General features: G+C 31.3%; 4 protein-coding genes across 5 annotated transcripts; 2 read left to right on the forward strand and 2 right to left on the reverse strand.

Annotated features, from left to right (window-relative positions):
* Nucleotides 1–3186: 3186 nt before the first annotated feature.
* On the reverse strand, nt 3187–4682 carry LOC128963472 (uncharacterized). The gene is made up of 2 exons (XM_054309984.1): nt 4299–4682; nt 3187–4214 (listed from the first exon to the last, which is right to left on the reverse strand). Exons 1-2 carry the CDS (start codon nt 4522–4524, stop codon nt 3187–3189), a joined length of 1254 nt encoding a protein of 417 aa, XP_054165959.1. The 5' UTR covers nt 4525–4682.
* Nucleotides 4637–7802, reverse strand: LOC128963122 (mucin-2-like). Its single transcript, XM_054309602.1, has 3 exons — nt 5511–7802; nt 4816–5417; nt 4637–4697 (listed from the first exon to the last, which is right to left on the reverse strand). The coding sequence occupies exons 1-3, from the start codon at nt 7666–7668 to the stop codon at nt 4680–4682; spliced, it is 2778 nt and encodes a 925-aa protein (XP_054165577.1). The 5' UTR covers nt 7669–7802; the 3' UTR covers nt 4637–4679.
* Nucleotides 7803–8326: 524 nt separating this feature from the next.
* Nucleotides 8327–12688, forward strand: LOC128963106 (uncharacterized). 2 transcript variants are annotated; one of them, XM_054309582.1, is made up of 7 exons: nt 8327–8721; nt 8826–9626; nt 9706–10176; nt 10402–11406; nt 11479–11949; nt 12035–12504; nt 12564–12688. In XM_054309582.1, exons 1-7 carry the CDS (start codon nt 8542–8544, stop codon nt 12580–12582), a joined length of 3417 nt encoding a protein of 1138 aa, XP_054165557.1. In that variant the 5' UTR covers nt 8327–8541; the 3' UTR covers nt 12583–12688. The 2 variants fall into 2 exon arrangements, with proteins under 2 accessions (XP_054165557.1, XP_054165566.1); XM_054309591.1 differs by having other exon boundaries at nt 12035–12430.
* Nucleotides 12689–20767: 8079 nt separating this feature from the next.
* Nucleotides 20768–24092, forward strand: LOC128963481 (ATP-binding cassette sub-family C member 3-like). The gene is made up of 8 exons (XM_054309996.1): nt 20768–21180; nt 21244–21480; nt 21613–21668; nt 21892–22355; nt 22494–22608; nt 22688–22722; nt 22814–23360; nt 23460–24092. Exons 1-8 carry the CDS (start codon nt 20835–20837, stop codon nt 24090–24092), a joined length of 2433 nt encoding a protein of 810 aa, XP_054165971.1. The 5' UTR covers nt 20768–20834.
* The last annotated feature ends 25 nt before the right edge of the window (nt 24093–24117 follow it).

Below are 24117 nucleotides of genomic sequence, written 5' to 3' on the forward strand. Positions count from 1 at the left end.
TTGAATACACTGATACCAAATCTGGCAACACTGACCCAGTTTACAATTGTCCAGACACTGGTAGCATTGGCCAACATTGGTAGCTATATATTGGTTAATGTATGGATAGTTGAAATGTGGGACCGCCAATGTGGTCCGTACATACAGGCGTTGGGTATGGTTTTTAGTTTATCAACAATTACTAGTCCGCTAATTGTTAAGCCATTTCTATCATCGGAGATAACTGTCCTGGTGGATGATAATTGTACCAATAGTCTAGTTGTCGATGATATGGTCAACGATATTATGACCATGCTAAATAATTCTACTAAATCACCATCATCATCATTATCATCAACATGTATGATAACACAGATAACCGATACCCAGATATATACTACTTATATAGTTATTGGATCTATAATATCCCTGAGCGGTATTATAATGCTAATTGTTTTCATGTTTAGACGATATACAGGTGAGGAGAATAAAGTTGAAAACGTTTTTGATGAACGATTTACAAAATATGGCAAATATTAGATATTATTTTTTTACTAAAAAATAATCTCCAAATATGTAAAATTGTTGTGATAAAAATTATTTTAATATCCGATTAAAAATTTGGCTACAATTTACTTTCAAAGTTGGAATACACTTTTAGTGATTTTTAAACAATAATAATTATTATTATTTAATAATAAAATATTTTAAAACAAAAAAAGTGATAAAAATCATAATTTCTAATATTAAATGTAAACATTAGTTGAAAAAATTGCATAAAAGTTCTAAAATTCCAAGTCCAGAGACAAATAAAATAAGTTAAATATACCTCAAATAAATGAATTTAAATTAATAATTGTTATATTAATAACTATAATTAAAAAATTAAAATTTAAAACAATTAATTAGTTCTAAAACTTCAAAATCCACAGCAAAATTTTATAAAAATTTCTTAAATTAATAAAGGAAAATCACATTAATATAAAAAATTATACTCTAGTTAAAGTTCGGAAATAAATTATATTTTCCGCATTTTATATAGTCATGTCTAATGTATCAAAATTAAATTATATTTTAATAAATATCTAAAAAACAAATATAGAAAATCTTGAAGATATACTCAATCTTATCATTGTTTAAGACTGTAAAGTTTTAGACAAAAATTTTCATCATTAATTTATAGTATTTAGTATTTTTTTTAAAGATATCTTTAAATTATTAATATTATTTTTATTTAAAGCATATTTAGTTATTTTTTCACTATTATTAAAGATATTAACTAAAATAATAACTTTAATGTCTATAGAAATTTTAAATGGTCAAAACGACTATTGCTTTTATTAAAAATTAATTTTATTTTTTAGCAAATGATGCCTCTAAGTTTTACTATGTTCCCAAAAAATAACAGTTTTTTAATATTTAAAATACTCTTTTAAACAAACAAAAATCACTAAAATAATTTTGGTTAAAAAAGCCTAAAGGTATATCTCAACTTTGAAAGTAAATTGTAGCCACATTTTTAATTAGATTTTAAAATATTTTATATGATAACAATTTTACATATTTGGAGATTATTTTTTAGTAAAAATCTATTATCCAATATTTGCCATAACTAGTAAATCGTTCATCAAAAACGTCTTCAACTTTATTCTCCTCACCTGTATACCCCGACATAATAGCTATAGTTATAGACAATCTAATAATAATAATAATGATAATCAAAATCAAAATAATAATAATTGTTTGAAAAAATTATTTCAACAATTTATCCAACAATTTAAACAAGATTTATTTCCAACAAAATGGATATTTTTGCAATTATTGATTATATTTATCATATATTTCTGGTACTATTCAATAAAACACTCGTTTTACGTATATTTTCCGACATTTGTCCGCTTGTATGGCCAGAATGTTAGCCAACAAACGGCTGCACTTTTGTCGACCGGTTTCGGTATAGCCCTAGTGGTCAGTCAATTAGCATGTATTTTGCTGACCAAATACTTACGGCCACAATCAATACTATTGGTATCGCTATCGCTAACTACCGGTGCCTATATTATCTACTTGTTCACCAACGGCTATGCTGTCCTATGGTTGGCTACCATAGTCTATGGTTTAGGTTTTGCACCACTATTAGGCTGTTTGATGAATCTAATTGAATTGATTACACCAATCAACGATTCAATTGGTTCAGTAATCACTTTGCTCACATGTTTGGCTGAATTTTTTGTACCATTTTTGTTTGGCACGTATATTGAGGATAATCCCCTAATGTATATTTATTTTACTATACCAATGTCAGTGGCCAGTATTGTATTATTAGTGATAATTATTTATCTAGGTAAATATGTTAGCAAGTTTAATGATAATAATAATAATAAAACTACTATTGATAATCACCATGATACAATTAACAATAAAAATCATGATGATTGTGATAATCAATTGTAAATTGAAACTAATTTATGATATATTTTTTGAATATTTAAATAATTATTTTTCATGCAAATTATTATTATATAACAGTATTTTGATTTTAATTTTTTATTAACTAGCTAAGTTTTATTTGTGTGTAATTTTTTTTCTATTATTTTTAAGTTTTTATTATTTATTAATTATTTATTAAAACTTATTAGAAATTTAATCCAAACATAAATTCAATTATTTAATTAATTTTAATGTTTATTATGTATTCAATATAAAAATATATATATAACAATTTGACAATATTTATAACAATCAATGAGATCTATAGAGTGGTAATTGTAAATCTAAAAATATAATTGTTTTTTTAATAATAATAAATTTTATATTATCAATATATATATATATACTGTAACATTATTAGTAAATACAGTTAAAATGATTACTGTATATAAAATTAATACATTTTATTTGTCTACTGTATTTATTTAATTAATAATAATAATAATAATAAAATATATGTATTGCAAAAACAAACTAAAAAAATATTATAATACTAATTAAAAAATTATAAGTCTAATCAATCAATCAAAAAAAAAAACAATATAATAAAATAAAATACTAAAACAATATTATAAATTATTTTTGTTGTAGAAAATGTGTAATGAATTCTATAATGAGATACAAGAAAAAATCATAAAATAATTATTTTAAAAAAAAATTAATAAAAACATTAATTATTATTATTATTATTACTATAAGACATATTATTATTGGTAACTATTTTCTCAGATTATAGTTATTATTTTTATGGCTTTTCGAGTGTAAATAGAGTGTCTCTTTGAATGCATAACTTTTATTGCAGCCCTCGTAATCACAACGATATCGGCCCTTCAGTGTTCCCGCCACCGCCGCCGCCGTCGATAATGATGATGACGGCGACCGTTTCGGGTCAGCCAACGACAGCTGTCGCGATCGGGCCAACGGTTTATCGGTACGCAACTGATAGGTCAGTCGTGAGCTACGGTTATGCGAACGTCGATGTAAATGAAGTTCTGTTTGGCTGTCAAAACGTTTTGTACAGCCCTTCCAATTGCATGCCAGTGCCGGAGTGGGCGGCGGCGGAACCGATGATACCATGACTGGACTACTATTCATCATATGTTCCTCTGTCTTATGTTTTTCAAGCAATGCACTGCTGGTGAATGTCTTGGAGCACCTGTAGTTGCCGTTATTGTGTCGACACTTCCAGCTGTAGCCGCCGCCACCACCACCGTTATCGTTGTCCACTTTTTTCGGACTACTCTGTTGTTTCGGTGACGACGACGATACCACTGTTGCCGGTATTTTTGGCTTTAGTTTTGTACGCAATGAATACCGTTTTCTTTTATTACTATTATTATTATTAGTAACTTTGTTGGCACTGGTAGTAGTAGTTTGTGACTCTGCAAGTGGTCTCTGAGCCGATGATCGATGACTACGACTACTGGTTTTTGGCCGCAATTTTCTATTGTTTTGTACAACAATTGTTTTATCGGAATTATTCTTAAGTCTCGGCTTCGACTTCGACTTCTGTCTTAGCTTTCGATGATATTTATTCTGATGGTGTCTAACATAGATCTTAAGGGCAAACGTTTTGCCACAAATATCGCACTGGTATTGACTACCATTGTTGGTGTTGTTGTTGGTTTTGGTGTAGTGTGTAGCGTAATGTTGTCTCATCAGGTACTGGTAGATATGATTAAAATTGCAGTCCCCATGCTTGCACTTGAAGCCCAATTTTTCATTGCTATTCGCAGCGATAACGGCTAATTAAAAAATCAATGGACAGTTAGCTTATTGTATGGAAGGGTGGGTGGGAGTTGTCATTGAAGTCAGTCACACACACTTACCGGAATACATTTTATTGCAGTTATTATGATTTGAACTATTCGGCCGTAGTGTATACTGTCCACTGGCCAGTGCCGACTTAAGTTTGCCTAACGTATTCTGTTTGTCCATATGTCGGTCAACGTGAACCTTGAGCTCGCGACGTGAGCTAAAACGACCCGCCGTACACTCTGGCCATTGGCATTCATAGGTATCCGATCGATGAATACGATTGTAGTGGTCTTTCATTGTGAATGTCGTTTTGAACAGTAGTTCGCAACCCGAGTGCTGACAGCGGACGGACCTCTCAGTGGTTGCGATAGTAGTGGTGTCGGCACTGGTAGTCAATGTTGTTGTTGTTGTTGTTGAGGTAGTATTTAATGGTAATATAGTTCGATACTGTTTTAGTGGTGCTGCAGATGCTGTGGTAGAGCAAACAGAACCGGTAGTTGTAGAAGCAGTAGTAGTAGCAGCGGTAATAGGAGAAGTGGTAATACTAGTAGTATTAATAGTTAGATTAGTAATACCAGTGGTGCTAACCATCATCCTCATCATCGGTGATGACAATGACGACGACATCGACGACTTATTACGTGAATATGTCATCTTCGGTGGTTTAGTAATGCTTGGTTTTGGTGGCGATTTTACAGCCGAATTCGGTCTAAACTTTTTATGATTGACTAACCCGTCGACAACTGATTCTCGGCTAACAACAGGTGTTGGTGTTGTTGTTGTTGTCCTATCGGACTGTGCAGTGATGACTGGTTTCAAACAAGTTTTTAACGATTCGCGTCGACAGTCGCCAACAGTTTCATCATCTTTGCCGCTGCTGTGCTGAGCATTACAGTGCATAACCAGCCGATCTTTGCTGCCGGTCCAGTAGTGACAACCACGGTAACGACATCGGACTAACAATTTGTTGCCGCATTGCGGATGAATCAATAGCTGATGGCGTTCATAGTCGGCAAACGGATAGGCTTTGTCGCACAGATCGCATATAAACGGATTGTCTGCGAGATGACGATGAGTGTGCTGTCGGGTGGTGTCCATCGACGGCGACATAAACGTACAGTCATTGTAATTGCATTTATAGCCGACAGCCGTTGTGCCGGCTGTCTGTAAACCGATATTTTGGTGAATCGCTGGAAAAATAAATCAAAAAAAAACAAACATTTTATTATTTACTAAATTAATAAAATAGATATAAATAATAGACATTTAAGACAATTAGTTACCACAAATCAATGGATCGTCGGTATCGACCATAGATACGTACTGACCACTGGACACTAATGGCTTTAAACCACTATTAATACTAGTAATGTTGTGACCAATTGGAGGTACTGGTGGTGATGGTTGCGGTGCCGTCGTCATCGGTGGCAATTCATTGCACTTTGTAGTACTACTACTACTACTACTAAGTCGACTATAGGTAATAGCACTTTTGTTAACGTTTAGCAGCGGACCAGTTGTAGTACCGGTAGTAGGAACAGTAGTAGTTGATAGGGCAGTGCTAGGAATACTACGGGTGACGGTTGTTTTTGTCGACAATTTGTTTGCCGATCGTACATTGATGGTGTTAGTATTGGTACGATTGACTGTATTACTACTACCAGTATTACCGGTAGTAGTAGTTATTGTTTTTATGGCAGTGCTAGCGATTTTTGCCGACAATTTGTTTGCAGATCCACCAGTGGTGGTGTTGGTATTGGTAGTAATGGTAAGATTGACTGTATTACTACTACTACTACTACCACCAGTAGTAGTGGTGATTGTGCTGCTGACCAAAGCTGATGATGAAGTGATAACTGGTGGCACCGGCTTCGTCCGCGTTTTGTTGTTAGTGTTGGCTGAAATGTTGGCCACTGGCGGTCTACTAGTGCTGCTGACCACCACCGGTGGTGATGTTGCTGATGATTTGTTGGCGGTAGTGGTCGTCACAGTAGACCTATTAGCAGTAGTAGCACTACTGATGGCCAGCGGTGATGATGTTGATGACGATACTACTCTAACAGTACCATCATTTTTGTTGAAAACTTTTTTCGTTACCGTTGTCATCGGCGGTGACTTTTTCATCGACAACACTGTATCGGCAACAGGTGTTTCAATACGTTTGGCAGCGGCGGCGGCAATATCAGAGCCAAACGGTTCGTTATTCCAGTCGATATCGTCCAGACTGTCGGTACTTTCGCCAGTACTGCGATTGTCCGACAACGGCGACAACAGTGACGATGACTCATGAGTAGTGGTATTAATCCTATTATCATTATTATTATTGGTTACAAAATTGTTTAACACCAATGGTCTAACTGTTGCAGACTTTCGACTATTACTACTACTACTAGTAGTAGTAGTAGATGTTGTAGTCAACCGTTTGTTGTTATTGTTGTACGATTGGTACCGTCGATGGTCATCTGTTTTGTTGTCTACCGATACCGTCGCAGTCGAACCACTACTTTTAGTCGACAAAGACTGCCGATAACCACCACTACTACTATCGACGGTTTTAGTCGTTGCAGTTGTCTTTGTTTTAGCCATTGATGTTGTTGTTGTGGTTGTCGTAAAATTATCGGTTGTTTTATTAAAACTTTTGCTAATCGATTGAAATGAGGACAACGGCGACGACAAATGGCTAGTCGTTATCGGCCACATCATCGTTGGCGATGATAATGACGAAGATTGTTGTTGAGCTGCTTTACTAATGGTGGCGACAGTAGTGGACGCCGCGGCTGCTGTGATAGCCGTTGTAGTAGTGATAGGACTGGTAGTAATAGTAGTAGTGACCACTTCATCGACTGTTTGCATGATTGGTACAACAATTACAGTATTGTCTTCATCATCCATCACCACATCATTACTAATAGTAACAGCGGATCCAGTCTTTTGTTGACCACCACTATCATCAACACCGATACTGTCGACGATATCAATTGTCGGCGACAACTGATCAATGGTTTTTGTAGGACTATTTGTGGTGACGACTGTGTTGGCCACATCGGTAAGCGTGTCGTCAATCATCATCTGGTGACCATTTGATGGCCGAAATCGATTGGTTTCTGTAGCGGAAGCAACAGTAGTGGTGGTGGCGGCGCCGCCACCGTCACCGCTGCCGCAACCGATGGTGTTCATCATCTTATGGACCAATTGATGATCGGGTCTGACAATCTTTGTGTACTGTTTTTCCAAATCCATTACAACATTCAATTGGATCAGATGATGGTGATGACCACCACCGCCGCCGGCATTATCGGTAAATATGATCAACCATTTCCTATATGTCTCCAATAGGTCCACGTATTTCCTATAATAGGCCAGTTCTTCGACTTCGGCGTTAATGGTCGGCGCCGCCGTCGGCGGGTTATTATTGTTGGCCATTACGGGTGTCGATGTCATCGATCGATCGATCGGTTGGCGGTCAGCGATACAACAGTGATGTCTGAAAATACATGTGTTTTTTGTTGTTGTCTTTAAAATTCAATAAAAAAAATAATTAAAATAAAAATATCATTCAATATATTGAATGCAATGTTGTTTTGTTGTTATTATTATTATTATTATTATTATTATTGTTGTTGTGGTGTATGTACTGTACTATATGTATGACATTATTATTATACATATAATATTAACAGAAACTCTACACAAAAACAACGTTACGATTAATTTTGTTGTTGTTGTTATATAAAATAGTTATAAATTAATTGTATAGTGTACTACAAAATAGGTACTTTTTGATGTTAGTGTTTTCTACAGTTTACTGTACTGTACATATAATCACAATTTTTTGATACTATATTAAAATTACAGCAAAAAAATTCTATACTTCAATAACGCATATATTTTTTTAATACTATTACTACTACAGTACATACATAACATATTGACTCCATATGTTACTCGTTTATACACTATATGTATATATATATTATAATTGTCATTGAAATGTTTGTATTGAATTTTTTTATGCAAAAATAGCGCTTAAAAATTATTAATACAATAATAATAATAATAATAATGACATCAATAATATAATAGTATTGTAATTAATAAATGTTTATCTAATGTAAACATTAAGTAATAAAAAAATGTAATTCAAAACAACAAACAACTCATTGATATTATACAGTAATTGGTGTTTAGTTTTTAGTTTTTTTTGTTTGTTTGTTTTAGTTGAAAGTGGGATCAGCTCTGCTAAGTGATAATAATAATAATACTAACTCAAGTGGCCATCACCACCATCACCACCACCAAAAAACAGCAACTCATATGAGTGGCCAAAAATTCGGTGAATGGCTATACAAAGGCCAAGTGTTTGACATTCAACGGCCAGCGGGTTGTAAATCTGAATCCAGATTTGATCCAATCTTGAAACAGATCCAACAGATTATACCCGTAATCGATGGCCGTTTCGATATTGCCGTCGACTTTCAGTCGCATCAGTTTCAGGTATTTTTTTCATGCATTTGATTTGTCTTCAGATATATCATATGATAGCTATTAGTGGATCAGCTTTTTTTTAATGATGTCTTTGTTTTTATCTGTTTTTATAGCTGTTCAGCAGTCACTACAAGAAATACTTTGATATTATGTCGGCTGACGAACCAATCAAATCTGGTTCGGCCATCAAAGTTACCGTTCGGCCGCAAGCCGTACTACAATCTCAGCCGCAAGTGATAACACCAGTACAAGTAGTACTGCAGCCGCCGCCGCACAGTCACCACGGATTAGTACGACCGTCACCGTCATCGCCAACACCTCCAACACCGGCGCCGCATCTGAGAGATCCCAGATCTAATCGTCAAATGGCAAACGATAAGCTACATCTAATGGCTTCGGGACTACCGGTATATCCTCCGCGGCGAATACCTCATTATCCGTTGTTGAACAACAAGAATAATAATAATAATAATAAGCGTCAAACCAGTGATTCGCGATCTTCCTCCACATCATCATCTGATCCACGACTCAAAGATTATAAACAGAACATTTCAATGGCAAAACCTTGTTTTCGTCAGAATAATACTAACAATAATAAGGATCGGTTGACACCATCACCACCGCCGCCATCATCGTCGACAAAAAATGTACCTCAAACTACCGGTGCCGTCACCATTAGTGGTGGTAGTAGTAGTGAACATCTATTGATTAGCGAATTGAATAACGAAATTCGCGAAAAATACTCATTATTTTTGGACGTAATCAAAGACTATTCATCCAATAACTGTGATCTGATTGTTGACTTTGAATGGCTTCATGTGATACACCAGAGAATGACTTCGAAAGGCTTCAAAAACTATGATCCATGTGTTTGGGAAAAGTGTTACAAACTATATGTCGATAAATATATTGATGTAATATTAACTGATTGATTGATTAATAGATGAAAATGAAGATAAAATTTTTAATTGTTTTTTTCTCTGTATCTCACAGTCTCTACACAAGTATCAGACCGTTGCCGAAGCCAAGAGTCAGTTCGTCTACTTTTCCGAGTTTAACACACTTTACTTTAATCAACGAAATTCTCGATACCGTAAACTGATGGCCGGTCGACATCTGTTTGTCAAAAATTTTGAACGAAAGTGGTCTCAGGAAATAATGGCCAATACATTGCCGCCGATCGAAGCGGACGACTTGGAAACACTGAAAAAGACAATCAGTTCGCAACAGAAACAGGAAAAATATCGCAAAGATTACAATGAATTACAAATGAAAGTGGAAAACAATGTATTGGCAATCAAGACATTCAATTTGATAGCTCAGGCTATCGCAGCCTTGAAAAGCCATTACAAAGAACCGGGACTTTATGTTAAAGTATCGAATCTGTTGGCCGATTCGTGTGTCTATCGATCGGCCGACGATTGCGAACAACTGCTCAAAGCGTGGATTATATTTTATGATAAGGTTTTCTGAGAGTTTTTATTGTATTTTTTTTGTTTGTTTGACTATTTTGTTGTTGTTTTTTATAACTAGGATTAGGATCAGAATCCCTTCAATTATTACATATTTTCCTAACAGTTCCCTTATGTTTCCTGTGGATGGGGGGGGGGGGAATTAACCGAACCCTAATTATAACTAATAATATTTTTGTTTGTATTTTTTTGTATACTTTTAATTTTTTGTGGACAGCATTTAGATAGCTATAAGAAAGCATTGAAACACTACTATAGAGTTACCGAATATTTGTTTGAATTTCTGAATATTATAACAACTATACGATTGGACGCTGTTTTCTACTCTAATGTCAAGATTACGAAAATACTGGAATCAATTGACAGACGATCACTGAAAGGCTGTAAAGTTCAGCGAAGATTGAGATTAAATGAAAAAAATTTCGATACAATTGTCGGTTCGGTTCAAAAGGTTCAGCAATTGAATAGTTATAAACAAGACGACGATTGTTTGATTATCGACGAGATTATCAAACCGTCCGATAAGTCAACTACCGGTGCGTCGGCTACGGCGTCGACGACCTCCTCTGATAGCCAAAAGTCGTCAAAAACAGCGGACAAATCATCGACTAAAGGGTCGAATAATAGTGTGGATGACATCGAAAAAGGTGAACAAAAATATTCGAAAAAATCTACGACTACTAGTAGTGACCAGAAATCTAGTGACCACCGAAAATCGCCGACAAATTCCAGTGACCACCAAAAATCGCCGCCAATTCATAAATTTGTTAATAGTTTTCGAATAGTCGACAAACGTTTCGCCAAAAAGTTTAAACCATCATTACATCAATCGTCTACTATTACTAATGTTTTTCAATCGACTCTTTGTCCAACAACACCACTACCACCATCATCATCTGCATCATCATCATCGACAACATTATCATCTACCAGTGCCTCCTCCTCCTCAGCATCAGCAGCAGCTGATGATCGTACAGTCCTATCGACACCATCGCTATCCGATTCGCTGAACGAACCGTTGATTACGTGCGAATCGGACGTCAAAAAATACGAGTCAATGATGCGCGTGATTTTGCAACTGTCGCAGTCGTATTGCGATCTGATATCAACCTACGAATGGTGTACTGTTGTACACAATCGTATGCTAACTCAAGGTTTTAACTCCCAGTCCATCGACTGGTGGGAGTCGGCCTATCATAGGTTTACCGAACTATACTTAAAAGTAAAAAAATTTTTTTGACATTTTGTTTTTACCGATAATTACCGTAAAATTATTTTTTTGTCTATTATATAGACATTAATCAATTGCCGTGACTTTGAATCGGCTAAGATACAGTTCCCGTTGTTTTTGGCCTACAATCAGATCATATTTACGACAAACAATGCCCGCTATAAACTGTTAACCAAAGCCCGTGAAAAGTTTGTCCGATGTCTGGGTAGAGTCAAATCAGCTGATGAACACCAATTGGTTCAGACTATCGACAATCAGATACACTCAGATAATACCAATTTGAAGCTAAATAGTCTACAACTGGAACTGGTCGGCCGTATTGATGAACTTAAGTGCTTGAATCTGATGGTTCAAGTGATCAAAGCCCTACAAAAACACTGTCGAATGGATACCAATACCGGTCTCTATCGGAAAGTTGCCGAAGTTATGTCGTTAACAGGATTTCGGGTAAAACACGGACAACAATTGGTCGAACAGTGGCGTCCGTATCAGTGCGAGGATGTACTACGCTATTGGACTATATTTTGCGCACAGGTATTGAAATTGTGGACATTTTTTTTAATAAAAAATTTACTAAATATTTTCGGTAAACTCTTTTTTTTGTTGTTGTTATACACAGAATATCGGCGCCTATGATATGGCCGTCGACTGTAAGGCCCGTATAGTTAAATACTGTCTGGAATTTGTTAATATCATACCATCACTGATAACAACTGAACCAAACGTTACCAACTCCTACTTGTTTAGCATTGATAGACCCGATGAAAGTCGACTAACCGACGCACTGGTAGTCCTACGAACCAAACGACCCTCACTGACAGTTAGCTATTTGTACATCAATTCCAAGATATCGGAAGCCATTCAACGGTATAATAGTAGTACCAGTGGTTGTGTTATGACCGATAGTTATGACCAATTGACCGAATCGGCGGCCGATATCGACTACAGGAGTCCAGCGAAAAATACTACCAATAAAAGATCTCTTGTCAGCGACTACGATAGCCCTAACAAACAGGTTGTTATTAGTGATTACAATCATCACCACCGGTGGTCACCTACCGGTGCTTATCAATCAAATGATTATTATCAGTAAATTTTTTGTTTATTTGTTTTCTTTTTTTGTTTTTTATGTATTTTTAATTTTATAGTATAAACGACATCATCTGAATCTCGATTACTATTAGTCAATCAATCAAACAAACAATACAATGGATTTTGAATACCAATTAATCGTTAATTTACTCATTATTTTTTTTGTTTTATTTAAGTTGAGACAGCTATACATATATTTTTTATGATTCAAAAAAAAATTATGATTTCTAAATATATTAATATCAGACAAAATTGACTGAAAATAATTTAGTGTTAAAAAAAATATATTTGATTTGTTGTAATAATTTTTGTTTTTTTTTGTGTATAATTACGATAATTGTATTTTTTTAACCGTAAGTATCGGTAAATGTTTTTTTTACGTTTAAGTAAAAAAAATATATTTACCGGTAATATACAAAACAATACAAAAATATTTTATTAAAAATACAATTATTTTTTTTTACTTATAATACAAGTTAAAACTTATAAATTAAAATTTATTTTAGTTTAATTGTAAACTAATTAATTAATTAATTAATACTGTGATATATGATATATAATACAGTAATATCATACATACCACACACATTGTGTTATCATTTTGTTGTTATTTAATATTATTATTATTACAATTAATTGACTGATTATTTTTGTTTGTATCAAAAAAATAATTTTCAAATATTACACATCAATAGTTTTGTATGGAAAAAAAAATTTAAATAAATAATCATCAATAATTTGTTATATAAAAAGTTAATTATAAAATATTAATAATAAAAAAAATATTTTCAATAATATAAAATGTGTAATTTTATTTTATTAATTTTTTTTTAAATTGACACAAATAAAACTATTAGTATTATTTTTATTTAGCTTGCTACTATTAACTATAACCTTTAAAATTAACTAGCTAACTATTCGAAATATTTTTTTTAAATATAACGCCAATTGAAATCATTTTTTATTTATTGCGATTAAATTGTTTTTTTTAACATTAATTAATTTAAACATTGATGTACATAATAATGGGTGTTAACAAATCACACACATTAAAAAATTGTTTACTGTAAAGATGGATGCAAAAAAAATGGGAATTTACTAATTGTGGAATAAAATTAAGATTTATTGATTTAATAAATTAAACTTTATTGCTCATCAAATTATAAATATATATAATATCAAAATAATTATAATTAATTTTAACCCGATTACCCGCAATACACTTTTCTATTCGGGAAGTCATACTCCCGATTAGACATAATGTTTTTCTGTATGTTTTCATTAGAAATACCCGAATAGAAAATGGTTTTGCGGCCAATCGGGTTACAATTAATTATTAATTGTAATTATTCTATAATTATATATAAATAATTAATTTAATCTGCAATAAATGTTTAATTTATTAAATCAATAACTATTAAATTTAAACACAATTAGTTTATTCCCATATTTTTTGCACCTATCTTTATAATATTTGTTAGTATTGTTTCGGTTATATCATCAAAAATAAGGTATAGGGGGGTACATTCATTAAAATTTTGATATCTCTTCGGGAACATGGAGAAAATGGCGGCTAAAGTTAAAAAAAATTTAGGTAAAAATTTTTAACGTTTAGAATTGCATAGAGAATCAAAAATAAATCGACACCGACACCGACACCGATAACACAGATGAATATAAAAAAGAGGGTAATAAAAGAAATTTTTTAAAAAAAATGATAGTCAAATATATGACAGATAAATGTGATTATTATTATTATTAACTACCGGTGCTTTATTTTGTAGTAAACCTAAATAATGAATTTGGTGAAGGAACCAGTGTTGGTGGTGGTGGTTATCAATTGGCACCAGTAGATGATAATAATTATGATAACCAACACAACCGGTCGACTACAGCCGATACACACCAAGTGCTGACTAATAATAATAATAATAATACTATTACTAATAAAAGACAATTAAATAATAGGGACAGTAATGATGAAAGCATTGATAACAACAAACAGGTATTATATATATATATATATATATATATATATATATATATATATATATATATATATATTATTTAGAAATATATGATAATATAGTAATTATATTTAAATTTATTTAATTATTTAAATTATTTTTATTTAGCCTAAACGACATCATAATCTGGATAATTAATAATTAATAAAAAAAACTAATACATAAAGTTAAAAATTAAAGATTGTTTTTTTTTGTTTTAGTATTTTTAACAATTATACTGTATATATATTAATTATGAATTTTTTTAATTAATCATTTTTACACTTTAAACGACATTACTATTAATCAGATAAACAAAACAATACATTTCAATTAAAATACTAAATTAATCGTAAATTTAATCAATATTTTTTTAAAATAAAATTTGTTAAGATAACTATAAATTATATACTGTATATACTGTATACTATATATTTAATTCAAAAAAAATAATTTTTAAATTATATTAATAGTATTAATAGTTTTAAAATTGACTTATAAATAATTTAGTGGAAAAAATATCTTATTATTTAATTTATAGTATAATATAATTTATTATGTATATAATTAACAATAATTGTATTTTATTTTTATAAATAAGTTGTTAATTAAATGTGTGTGTGTTTTACCGTTTAAGTAAGTAAAACAACACATTTAAAACAATAAAACAATACAAAAATTATTTTATTAAAATGCATTTTTTTAAACAAATAATACAATTTAAAATTCAATTATTATAATTCATGTAGTTTATTGTAAATTAATTAATCAATTATTTATATATATATATATAAGACTAGCAGTTTTATTGTTAGTATTATTATATAATACTGTAGTATTTTGATGTGCAGTCGCCTAGTTGATCCACTAGTCTATTAGTTGATTGTAGATGATGATGATGTTAATGGTGGTAAAATGAATTGAGACACCAGTTATTGGATTAATATAAGTTTGTAATTTATTATTTTAATTAAACAATAGGATTAAATACATAGATTAATATATAGTAATTGTTAACAATTATTGAATGTAAAAAACAGGATAAAACAGATAAAAATGAGTAGATCTCAAAGTGACTCCTGTATCCTCATATGGGGATCTCATTAATGATTGGTTTTATACTCAATTATGTTGAAGTTGATGGCTCCGGTACTTACCAATCAGAGGTCAGATTCATTGTTGCAATTAGTACTCCATTGGAGGACTGGAGTCTTGATGCAACACTGGGTACATGTTTGGAGGTCTGTAACTCATTAGTAATAACTTTAGATATATGTGACTAAAATTCTGGTTTTATTCAATAAAATATTTGCTTTAAAACATGAAAATATGTGACTATATTTGCTTAAAATTGTAAAAATAGGTGCTTATAATTGTTTTGAAAAGTCTAAATATGTGATTATATTTAAAATTACAATTACAATTAAGTAATTTTGTGTTACAATTAATGATAAAACAATATTTTATATTTTTCTTATTTAAACTTAAAAAACATAATATAAAAATATTTAGCTTTTAAAATTTTGGTATAAATTTTAATTAATGCAAATAATGCTTTCACTCCTATTGTCTTTTAGTAGACATTAGGAAATTGTTGAAAATATATCATAAATATTATGTTATTAATCTACAAAAATAACAAATAAATTTGCATTCATATAAAATACTATTTTTTTAAATTTCAACACAAATAATACATAATAAAAATGTAATTCAACTATTATTTTACAGTTATATGCGAAATATGTGCTAATAATTGATAATATATAACTACCTTTAAAAATATGTTGTTATAAGTGTTTATGTGACTAAAACTTTTGATATAATTATTAGTTTTCAATCAATTGCTTTTATATCTAATTATTTGTTAATATCTTTAATCACTAAAAATATAAGTTATTTGTGAAATAAATGCTCTACTCATTAGTGTTTGGTTGTACAAAGTTTGTACCCAATTAATTATTATTTGTTTATAGCTCTTCTACTCTGAAATCAATTTTGGTATAAATCGCTATCCGGGAAGTATTAGATTTATGACTTTTTGAAAATTTGTTTTTTAAATGACAAATAAGCATTGATAGGGAGAAAATATAAAACATTAATTAAAAGCAGTTGTCTCTATAGTGGACAACACATTATAAACAAAATAGATATATTGAGAAATGTTTTTCAAACAAATTTTTAAAATTTGTTTTATGGATTCTATGTGTGTGTGTGTGTGTGTGTGTGTGTGTGTGTGTTGGTTTTCGAACTTCGAATTTTGAAATTCTGATTTCAGATTCGGTTAGATCATCAAAAATAAGGTATAGGGGATCAACATTAAAATTTTGATATCTCTTCAAGAACATAGAAAAAATGGCGGCCAAAGTACAAAAAAATTAGTAAAAAAAATTTAAAGTTTAAATTTGAATAAAGCATCAAAAGTAAGTTATAGGAATAAGAAATAAAATTTTGATATCTCTTAAGGAACAGATAAATTAAAAAAAAACTAAGGTTTAGTTGTCAAAATGTAAGTTAAACATCTTAATGCAGTTAATTACAATGTTAAGTTATAACAATAATTTTTTTATAAAATGGTGGATAAATATCCATTAATATTGCATCATATATATTCCATAACGACAAATATTGCATCTTAAATATTGCATCACTAAAAATATTGCATCATAAAAATTGTCACTTAATAGTTTAGTAATATGACTCATATGGTCTAATGGTTATCATGAGTAAATATTTTGTTTATATGATAATAAAAAGTAATTTGCGTAATAAAAATTTGTTTTAGATAATGCTTTCTAGCATTTTCAACTGGTTTTTAAATAGTATTTATTGTTTAGTGTTAATTTTTCGCATATGTCTTACATATATATATATATTACAAATTATTTTTTTTTATGATAATACTGTGTAAATTAAATTTACAATAAATTCAATTTAATGCTCATTCAATGTGATTAAACAATTTTTATATTTATAGCAATTATGCTGTTGTCATTGTAATAAAAATTTTTAATTTAATTAATAATATTATTTCTAATTTAATTATTGTATGAATTAAAATGAAATTGATTTTTTTTGTTGTTGAAAAAATTAATAATATTTATTTAAACAAATAGTTTCAAAAAATATTTAACAATGTTTGAAAATATATGTAATGATAAACTATTGGTAAGCATTAAAATAATAATAATAATTAAAATAATATATTAATAAAATAGAAAATAAAATTTAATAATAATAATAAAATAATAATATGTTTTTATTATAGGATAAACAAATTGTATGGTTTACTAGCAGACCATCACTGAGCTCATGTATGCTGAATACGTGGTTTGTATGGATACCCAGTCTATTCATGTGGTTATACATACCGTATCTATTGTACAAATACAACAGTGTCCGCACCGGTATCAATAAAAATCTAATCAAATGGAACTTATATAACACTAGTAGACTGTTTGTAGCCATTTCAAGCACCGGTATCCTAATAGCAATGATAGCATTAAGTTTGTGCCGCAAATATCAATGGTCGGACAGTCCCAGTACGGCATACATTATAGCCGTTTCTGTACAAACAATCACAAGACTAGCCCTTTGTTTTGTGTTTTTCGTTCACCGATTGTCCGGTATTACGACCAGTGGTTGGATTTGGTTATACCTAATACTGGACACTGTTTTAGGTGGTCTATCAATGGCTACATATGCTACACAAGATATGCTACGAAACTATGAATTCATACTCTATTGTATAAACTTTGCGCTAACTGTYTGTCTATTAATCTACTGTACATTTGCCGATCAATTGCCACCAGAAAATAGCAACAACTGTTATATGGATACTGACCGCGACTTATGGACCAAACATACTGTTTGTCCCAAATCGGGCGCATCCTATGCGTCGCGCATAACCTACCAGTGGRTGAATCGGCTACTATTGAAAGGTTGGCTAAACAAGTCTCTAGAGTTTRACGATCTATGGGCACTGCGCCGGGAGGACAGTACTGTCTATAATTATAGACGTTTTTCGAGACAATGGTCACCATCACCATTATCATCATCATCATCATTGGATAAAAAAATTATAAATAGTAACAATAAGCAAAATAATAATAATAATAATAATAATGAAAAAATTAAACATGGTAATACTAGAAATTTGTTTGCCATCATTGCTAAACTATATTTACCAAAAATTATTTGGTCACTATTGTTTTGTATACTATCGTATTGTTTGCAAATGGKATCGCCAATTATTCTACAGTATGTGCTTGTTTATTTTATTTATATTATTTATTTTTAAAAAAAAAAAACTAACTTTTTACATACTTACTAAAAATAGTAATTATAATAACTAATAATATATTCAGTTTGATTTTTTTGTGCATATAATTATATTTTTCATATTATTATTTACAGTTTAATGATTGAGTTTATTGAAGATCCCGGTGCTCCCCAATGGCACGGCTATGTCTATACTGTACTATTGTTGGCCATCAATGTTATCGCTGCCATTGTCCAGGCAATGTCTAGCGAGTATATCGGTGCTACATGTATATATAATAATTAATAATAAAAAAAAATATTTAAGTTATTTTTTAAAGTTTTTATTATAATAAAAAATTATTTATTTATTTTATTGAATTATTTAAAGGTTTACGTATTAAATCGTGTCTAACATCAGCCGTCTATCGCAAGTCACTAGTGCTGAGCAATAGTGCCAAACGGCGCACACCTACCGGTGAAATAGTCAACATTATGGCCATTGATTGCCAACGAATTAGCGGTTAATTAATTAATTAATATTTATATTAATATATTTTACTTTTTTTTTAACTTATCAATTACTTTTTCTATAAGTATATATATATACTGTATATCAAATCAGGGTTGCGAAAGGTTTACGATTTCAGGGGGTGGGTATAGGGGGGGGTAAAATGGCAAAAAAATTTAAATAAGACTTAACTTTTTTTTTAATTAAAAGTTTATGAATAAATAAAATCTCTCTCTCTCTCTCTCTCTCTCTCTCTCTCTCTCTCTATCTATCTATCTATCTATCTATCTATCTATCTATCTCTCACTTACTATCTCTTTCATATTAATTACATATTTTAATTTTTGTTTTTTTTAAATTAAAAAAAATATTTTTTAAAATTTACTATTGATATATATATATATCAGAACAATCCGTTAATCTGGTTAGAGTACTATCAAATCCCATTCAACTTATAATAGCCGTCTATCTGTTATACCTACAGTTAGGTGTGGCCGCATTTGCCGGTCTATCCTATATGTTTGTATCGCTTATCATCAATGTTTTAAACGGTTTATATACTGTACTATTGACCAATCAATTGATGTCAATCAAAGACAAACGTCAAAACTTGATGAACGAAATATTGAACGGAATTAAAATTTTAAAAGTATTTAATTAATTAATTTTATTTATATTTTTTTTTTGATTAATTAATTAATTAATTTTCATTTTTGAATCAAAATCATACGCACACCAGTTGTATGCCTGGGAGGAGTCGTTTATGGGTTTAGTTGAAAAAATTAGGACCAAAGAGTTGAACAAATTTGTTAGATATGGCCAATCGGTTACCGTTTATAATGTATTAAGCCTTACCAGTCCAACAATTGTCCAATTGATTACCTATTGTACGTATGTTGCCATCAATCAGGGTGACCAACTCAACCAATTAAATGCATCCAAAATATTTGTATCGCAATCATTGTTTAATTTGGTTGGAAATATAATGTTTGTTTTACCATTATCGTTTAATGCAATTACCTTGGTAACTATTACTATAATTTACTTAAATTATTATTTAATTATTTTCTATATATATATATTATTTTTTAGTTAGTATTTAATTCTAATATACAATTTTTTAAATTTTTAATTATAGCTTATAATTATTGTTTGTTTAATAATCATTATTGTAAAATATTTTTATACAGTAATATTAAAATTATTTAAACAAATTTATAGTTATATTTATGTATTGATAACAATTATTGTTTACTACTACTACTACTACTAMTAATAATATTAATATAAAAAATCAATTTTATTTTTAGATTTACGTATCATTCAAACGTATTGAAAAGTTTCTCAATAGTGATAAACACTTGGATTATATTGAAAACAATATATCAAACAATAATTGTTTGATTAATGTTGAAAATGCATCGTTTAATTGGGAATCCGATACTAATAATAATAATAGTCAACCGATTTTACATAATATTAATCTCAATGTAACTGATGGCCAGTTTGTGGCAATAGTAGGCAGTGTCGGGTCCGGTAAGAGTTCACTGATGTCGGCCCTGTTTGGGGATATGGATCTGATAAGTGATAGTAAGGGTAAAGTCAACATACGGTCGGACATTAAGGTAGCCTACGTTCCACAACAGGCCTGGATATTGAACTGTACGGTCAAAGAGAATATATTGTTTGGTAATGACATGGATCGGGAACTGTATGACCGGGTGCTCGACACGTGTTCACTCAGACAGGACTTACGACAGCTATCGGACGGCGACGAGACAGAGATCGGCGAAAAAGGTGTTAATCTGAGTGGCGGTCAAAAACAAAGAGTCAGTTTAGCCCGAGCTGTCTATTCCGGTGCCGATCTATACCTACTCGACGATCCACTTTCGGCCGGTATTTAGTTATAGCATAATATAATAAGCATAATAAATAACATAATATTTTTTCAAAATCTAGTGGACAGTCATGTTAGCAAACATATTGTCAGTAAAGTACTCGACTCAAGAACCGGTATTCTCAACAATAAAACCCGTTTATTAGTAACAAATCAATTGTTTGTATTACCCGATGTCGACCTAATTGTTGTCATAAAAGACGGCATAATTACAAGTGTCGGTACTTATGATAATCTATTGGAAAATGATTGTTATTTTTCCGATTTGATTCAACAATATTTAGCTGAAAATAGTAGTAGTATTGATAAAAATCCAGATAATACTAATAATAATATCGATTATGAAATTAATACAATAATTGATAATTATGTTAATTATAATAATAATAATAATAATAATAACAGTGATTCAATTGATATTATTATTAAAGCTAACAACAACATTACAAATCCATTGACTGATATGGAAACGGTAGAAATTGGCCAGGTTAAATTTGGTGTATGTACCCCCCCCCCACTATCATCATAATTTATCTAATTTTCTATATACCGGTATATACAGTATATAGTAACACATTTAATAATACATATTATATAAATATGTATTATATAAATAATTTACTAACATATTTTCACAATACATTACAAACACACAGTAATTTTTTTTACAAAAATAAATAAATAATATACTTTATATACATATATCGCAGCTATATATGAAATATGCCAAACAGTTAGGACCGTACTGTTCAATGGGCTTCCTATCGACGATAATCGCATACAATGCCTTAACATATGGTTCAGCGTTTTGGTTATCAATATTTAGCAACAATATTGACAGTATCAGCACCAGTAGTAGTAGTAGTAGTAGTAGTAGCAGACAATTATCATCGGACGGCTCATCGGGCAGTACTATAGCTACCGACTACTACTACTACTACTATTTAGGCATTTTTAGTGCCTTTATTGCCGTCTCAATAATAGCTGCAATCGCCAGTCGTTTGTTTCTCGTATACGGTGTCCGTCGGGCCTCCGCTAGTCTACATCGGCAACTGTTGTCGAGTGTAATGCATTCACCGATGAATTACTTCGATAGGACACCAATCGGCCGACTGATGAACCGATTTGGTAACGACACCGATGTTTTGGATCGATCGCTACTGTTTACTATCGAGTATTTAAATTTGATTTATTCATTGATTGATTGATTGATTGATTGATATAATTAGTTGTTATAATATACAAATAGTTTATACTTATATCTCTCAATATATAATTAATTTAAATGTTATTTTCAAAAACAAACATAAAGTTTAACTACAGACGCCTTTTTATTATTGATTGGTATAATAGTAACGATATCTATAAAGACACCATTGTTTTTGGCACCACTGGCACTGGTAGCTGTTATTTACTATATTATCCAGGTTTTACTATACATTTATATACAATATATATATATATACTTATTTTTAAATAAATAATTTTATTAATATACTTTTATAGTTTATTTACATTAAAACTTCACGACAACTAAAACGGTAAGCAATTAGTTTATAATAATAATAATAATTGAAATATTTTTATTATAAATGCTTTTTATACAAACAAATAAAATTGCAAAAATTATAGTTTAGAGTCGACCACCCGATCGCCAATATATTCACATTTTGGTCAAACACTGGCCGGTGTGTCCAGCATTAGGGCCTACAAGTGTATCGATCGGTTTGTACGGGAATCCGATAGACTAGTGGACATCAATCAGATGTGTCTCTATCCTAATGTTGTGGCCAACAGTTGGCTACAGATTTGGTTGACATCACTCAGCAATTGTTTGCTATTTTTTGCCGCACTGTTTGCCGTACTGGGGAAGGGCAGTCTAACCGGCGGCGATATAGGACTATCCCTATCCTATGCAATGTCTTTGACCATAACTTTAGACTTGTTTATCAAAACGTTTGCACAGTTGGAAAACAATATGGTTTCAGTCGAACGTATTGACGAATACTGTCGATTGGAAAGTGAATCCGATTGGCATCGATGTGATGATGACTACCCATTGTCCGATAACTGGCCCGATAGGGGAGCCGTTAGATTTGAAGGTTATGGCACCAGATATAGGGTTGGATTAGATTTGGTACTCAATGACATTTATGTTGATATTAAGCCGGGTGAAAAGGTATTATTATTATTATTATTATTATATATATATATATTAATATTAAAATATATAAACTAAAAAAATAATATTAAATATTTCTATTTTATGGATACGCAGATAGGTATAGTTGGCCGAACCGGTGCGGGAAAGTCGTCGCTAACTTTGACTCTGTTTAGGCTCATTGAGCCAGCAATGGGTCGAATAGTCATCGATGGTAWAGATATCGGACGGTTAGRTCTACACGAGTTGCGCTCTCGGCTAACAATTATACCTCAAGAACCCATACTGTTTTCGGGTACAATTCGCTTCAATTTGGATCCGTTTGGCCAGTTTTCCGACGATCACTTGTGGACAGTGTTAGATCAGTCGCATCTCAAAGAGTTTGTTTCCGCCAGTGATCGGGGACTCGACTGGTCGGTCGCCGAATCGGGTGATAACCTGAGTGTTGGTCAACGACAACTTATATGTCTGGCACGGGCTCTGTTACGTAACACTCGTGTCCTTATCCTCGATGAGGCCACGGCTTCCGTCGACGTCGAAACCGATGCACTCATACAGCAAACCATACGTCAAGAGTTTAGGTCGTCGACTGTCCTAACGATTGCCCACCGAATCAATACAATTATGGATTCCGATCGGGTGTTAGTCCTCGACAGCGGACGGGTAGCCGAGTTTGCCGAACCCGACTGTTTGCTGGCAAACAAATTGTCAATTTTTTATACACTGGCCAGAGATGCCGGCATTGTTTGATTTAGTTATATAAAGTTATGACTAA

The sequence above is a fragment of the Oppia nitens genome, unplaced genomic scaffold (assembly GCF_028296485.1).
Source record: "Oppia nitens isolate AA-2021 unplaced genomic scaffold, nextdenovo-longstitch-racon4-pilon3 scaffold15_pilon_pilon_pilon, whole genome shotgun sequence".
In the NCBI taxonomy this organism is placed as follows: Eukaryota; Metazoa; Arthropoda; class Arachnida; order Sarcoptiformes; family Oppiidae; genus Oppia; species Oppia nitens.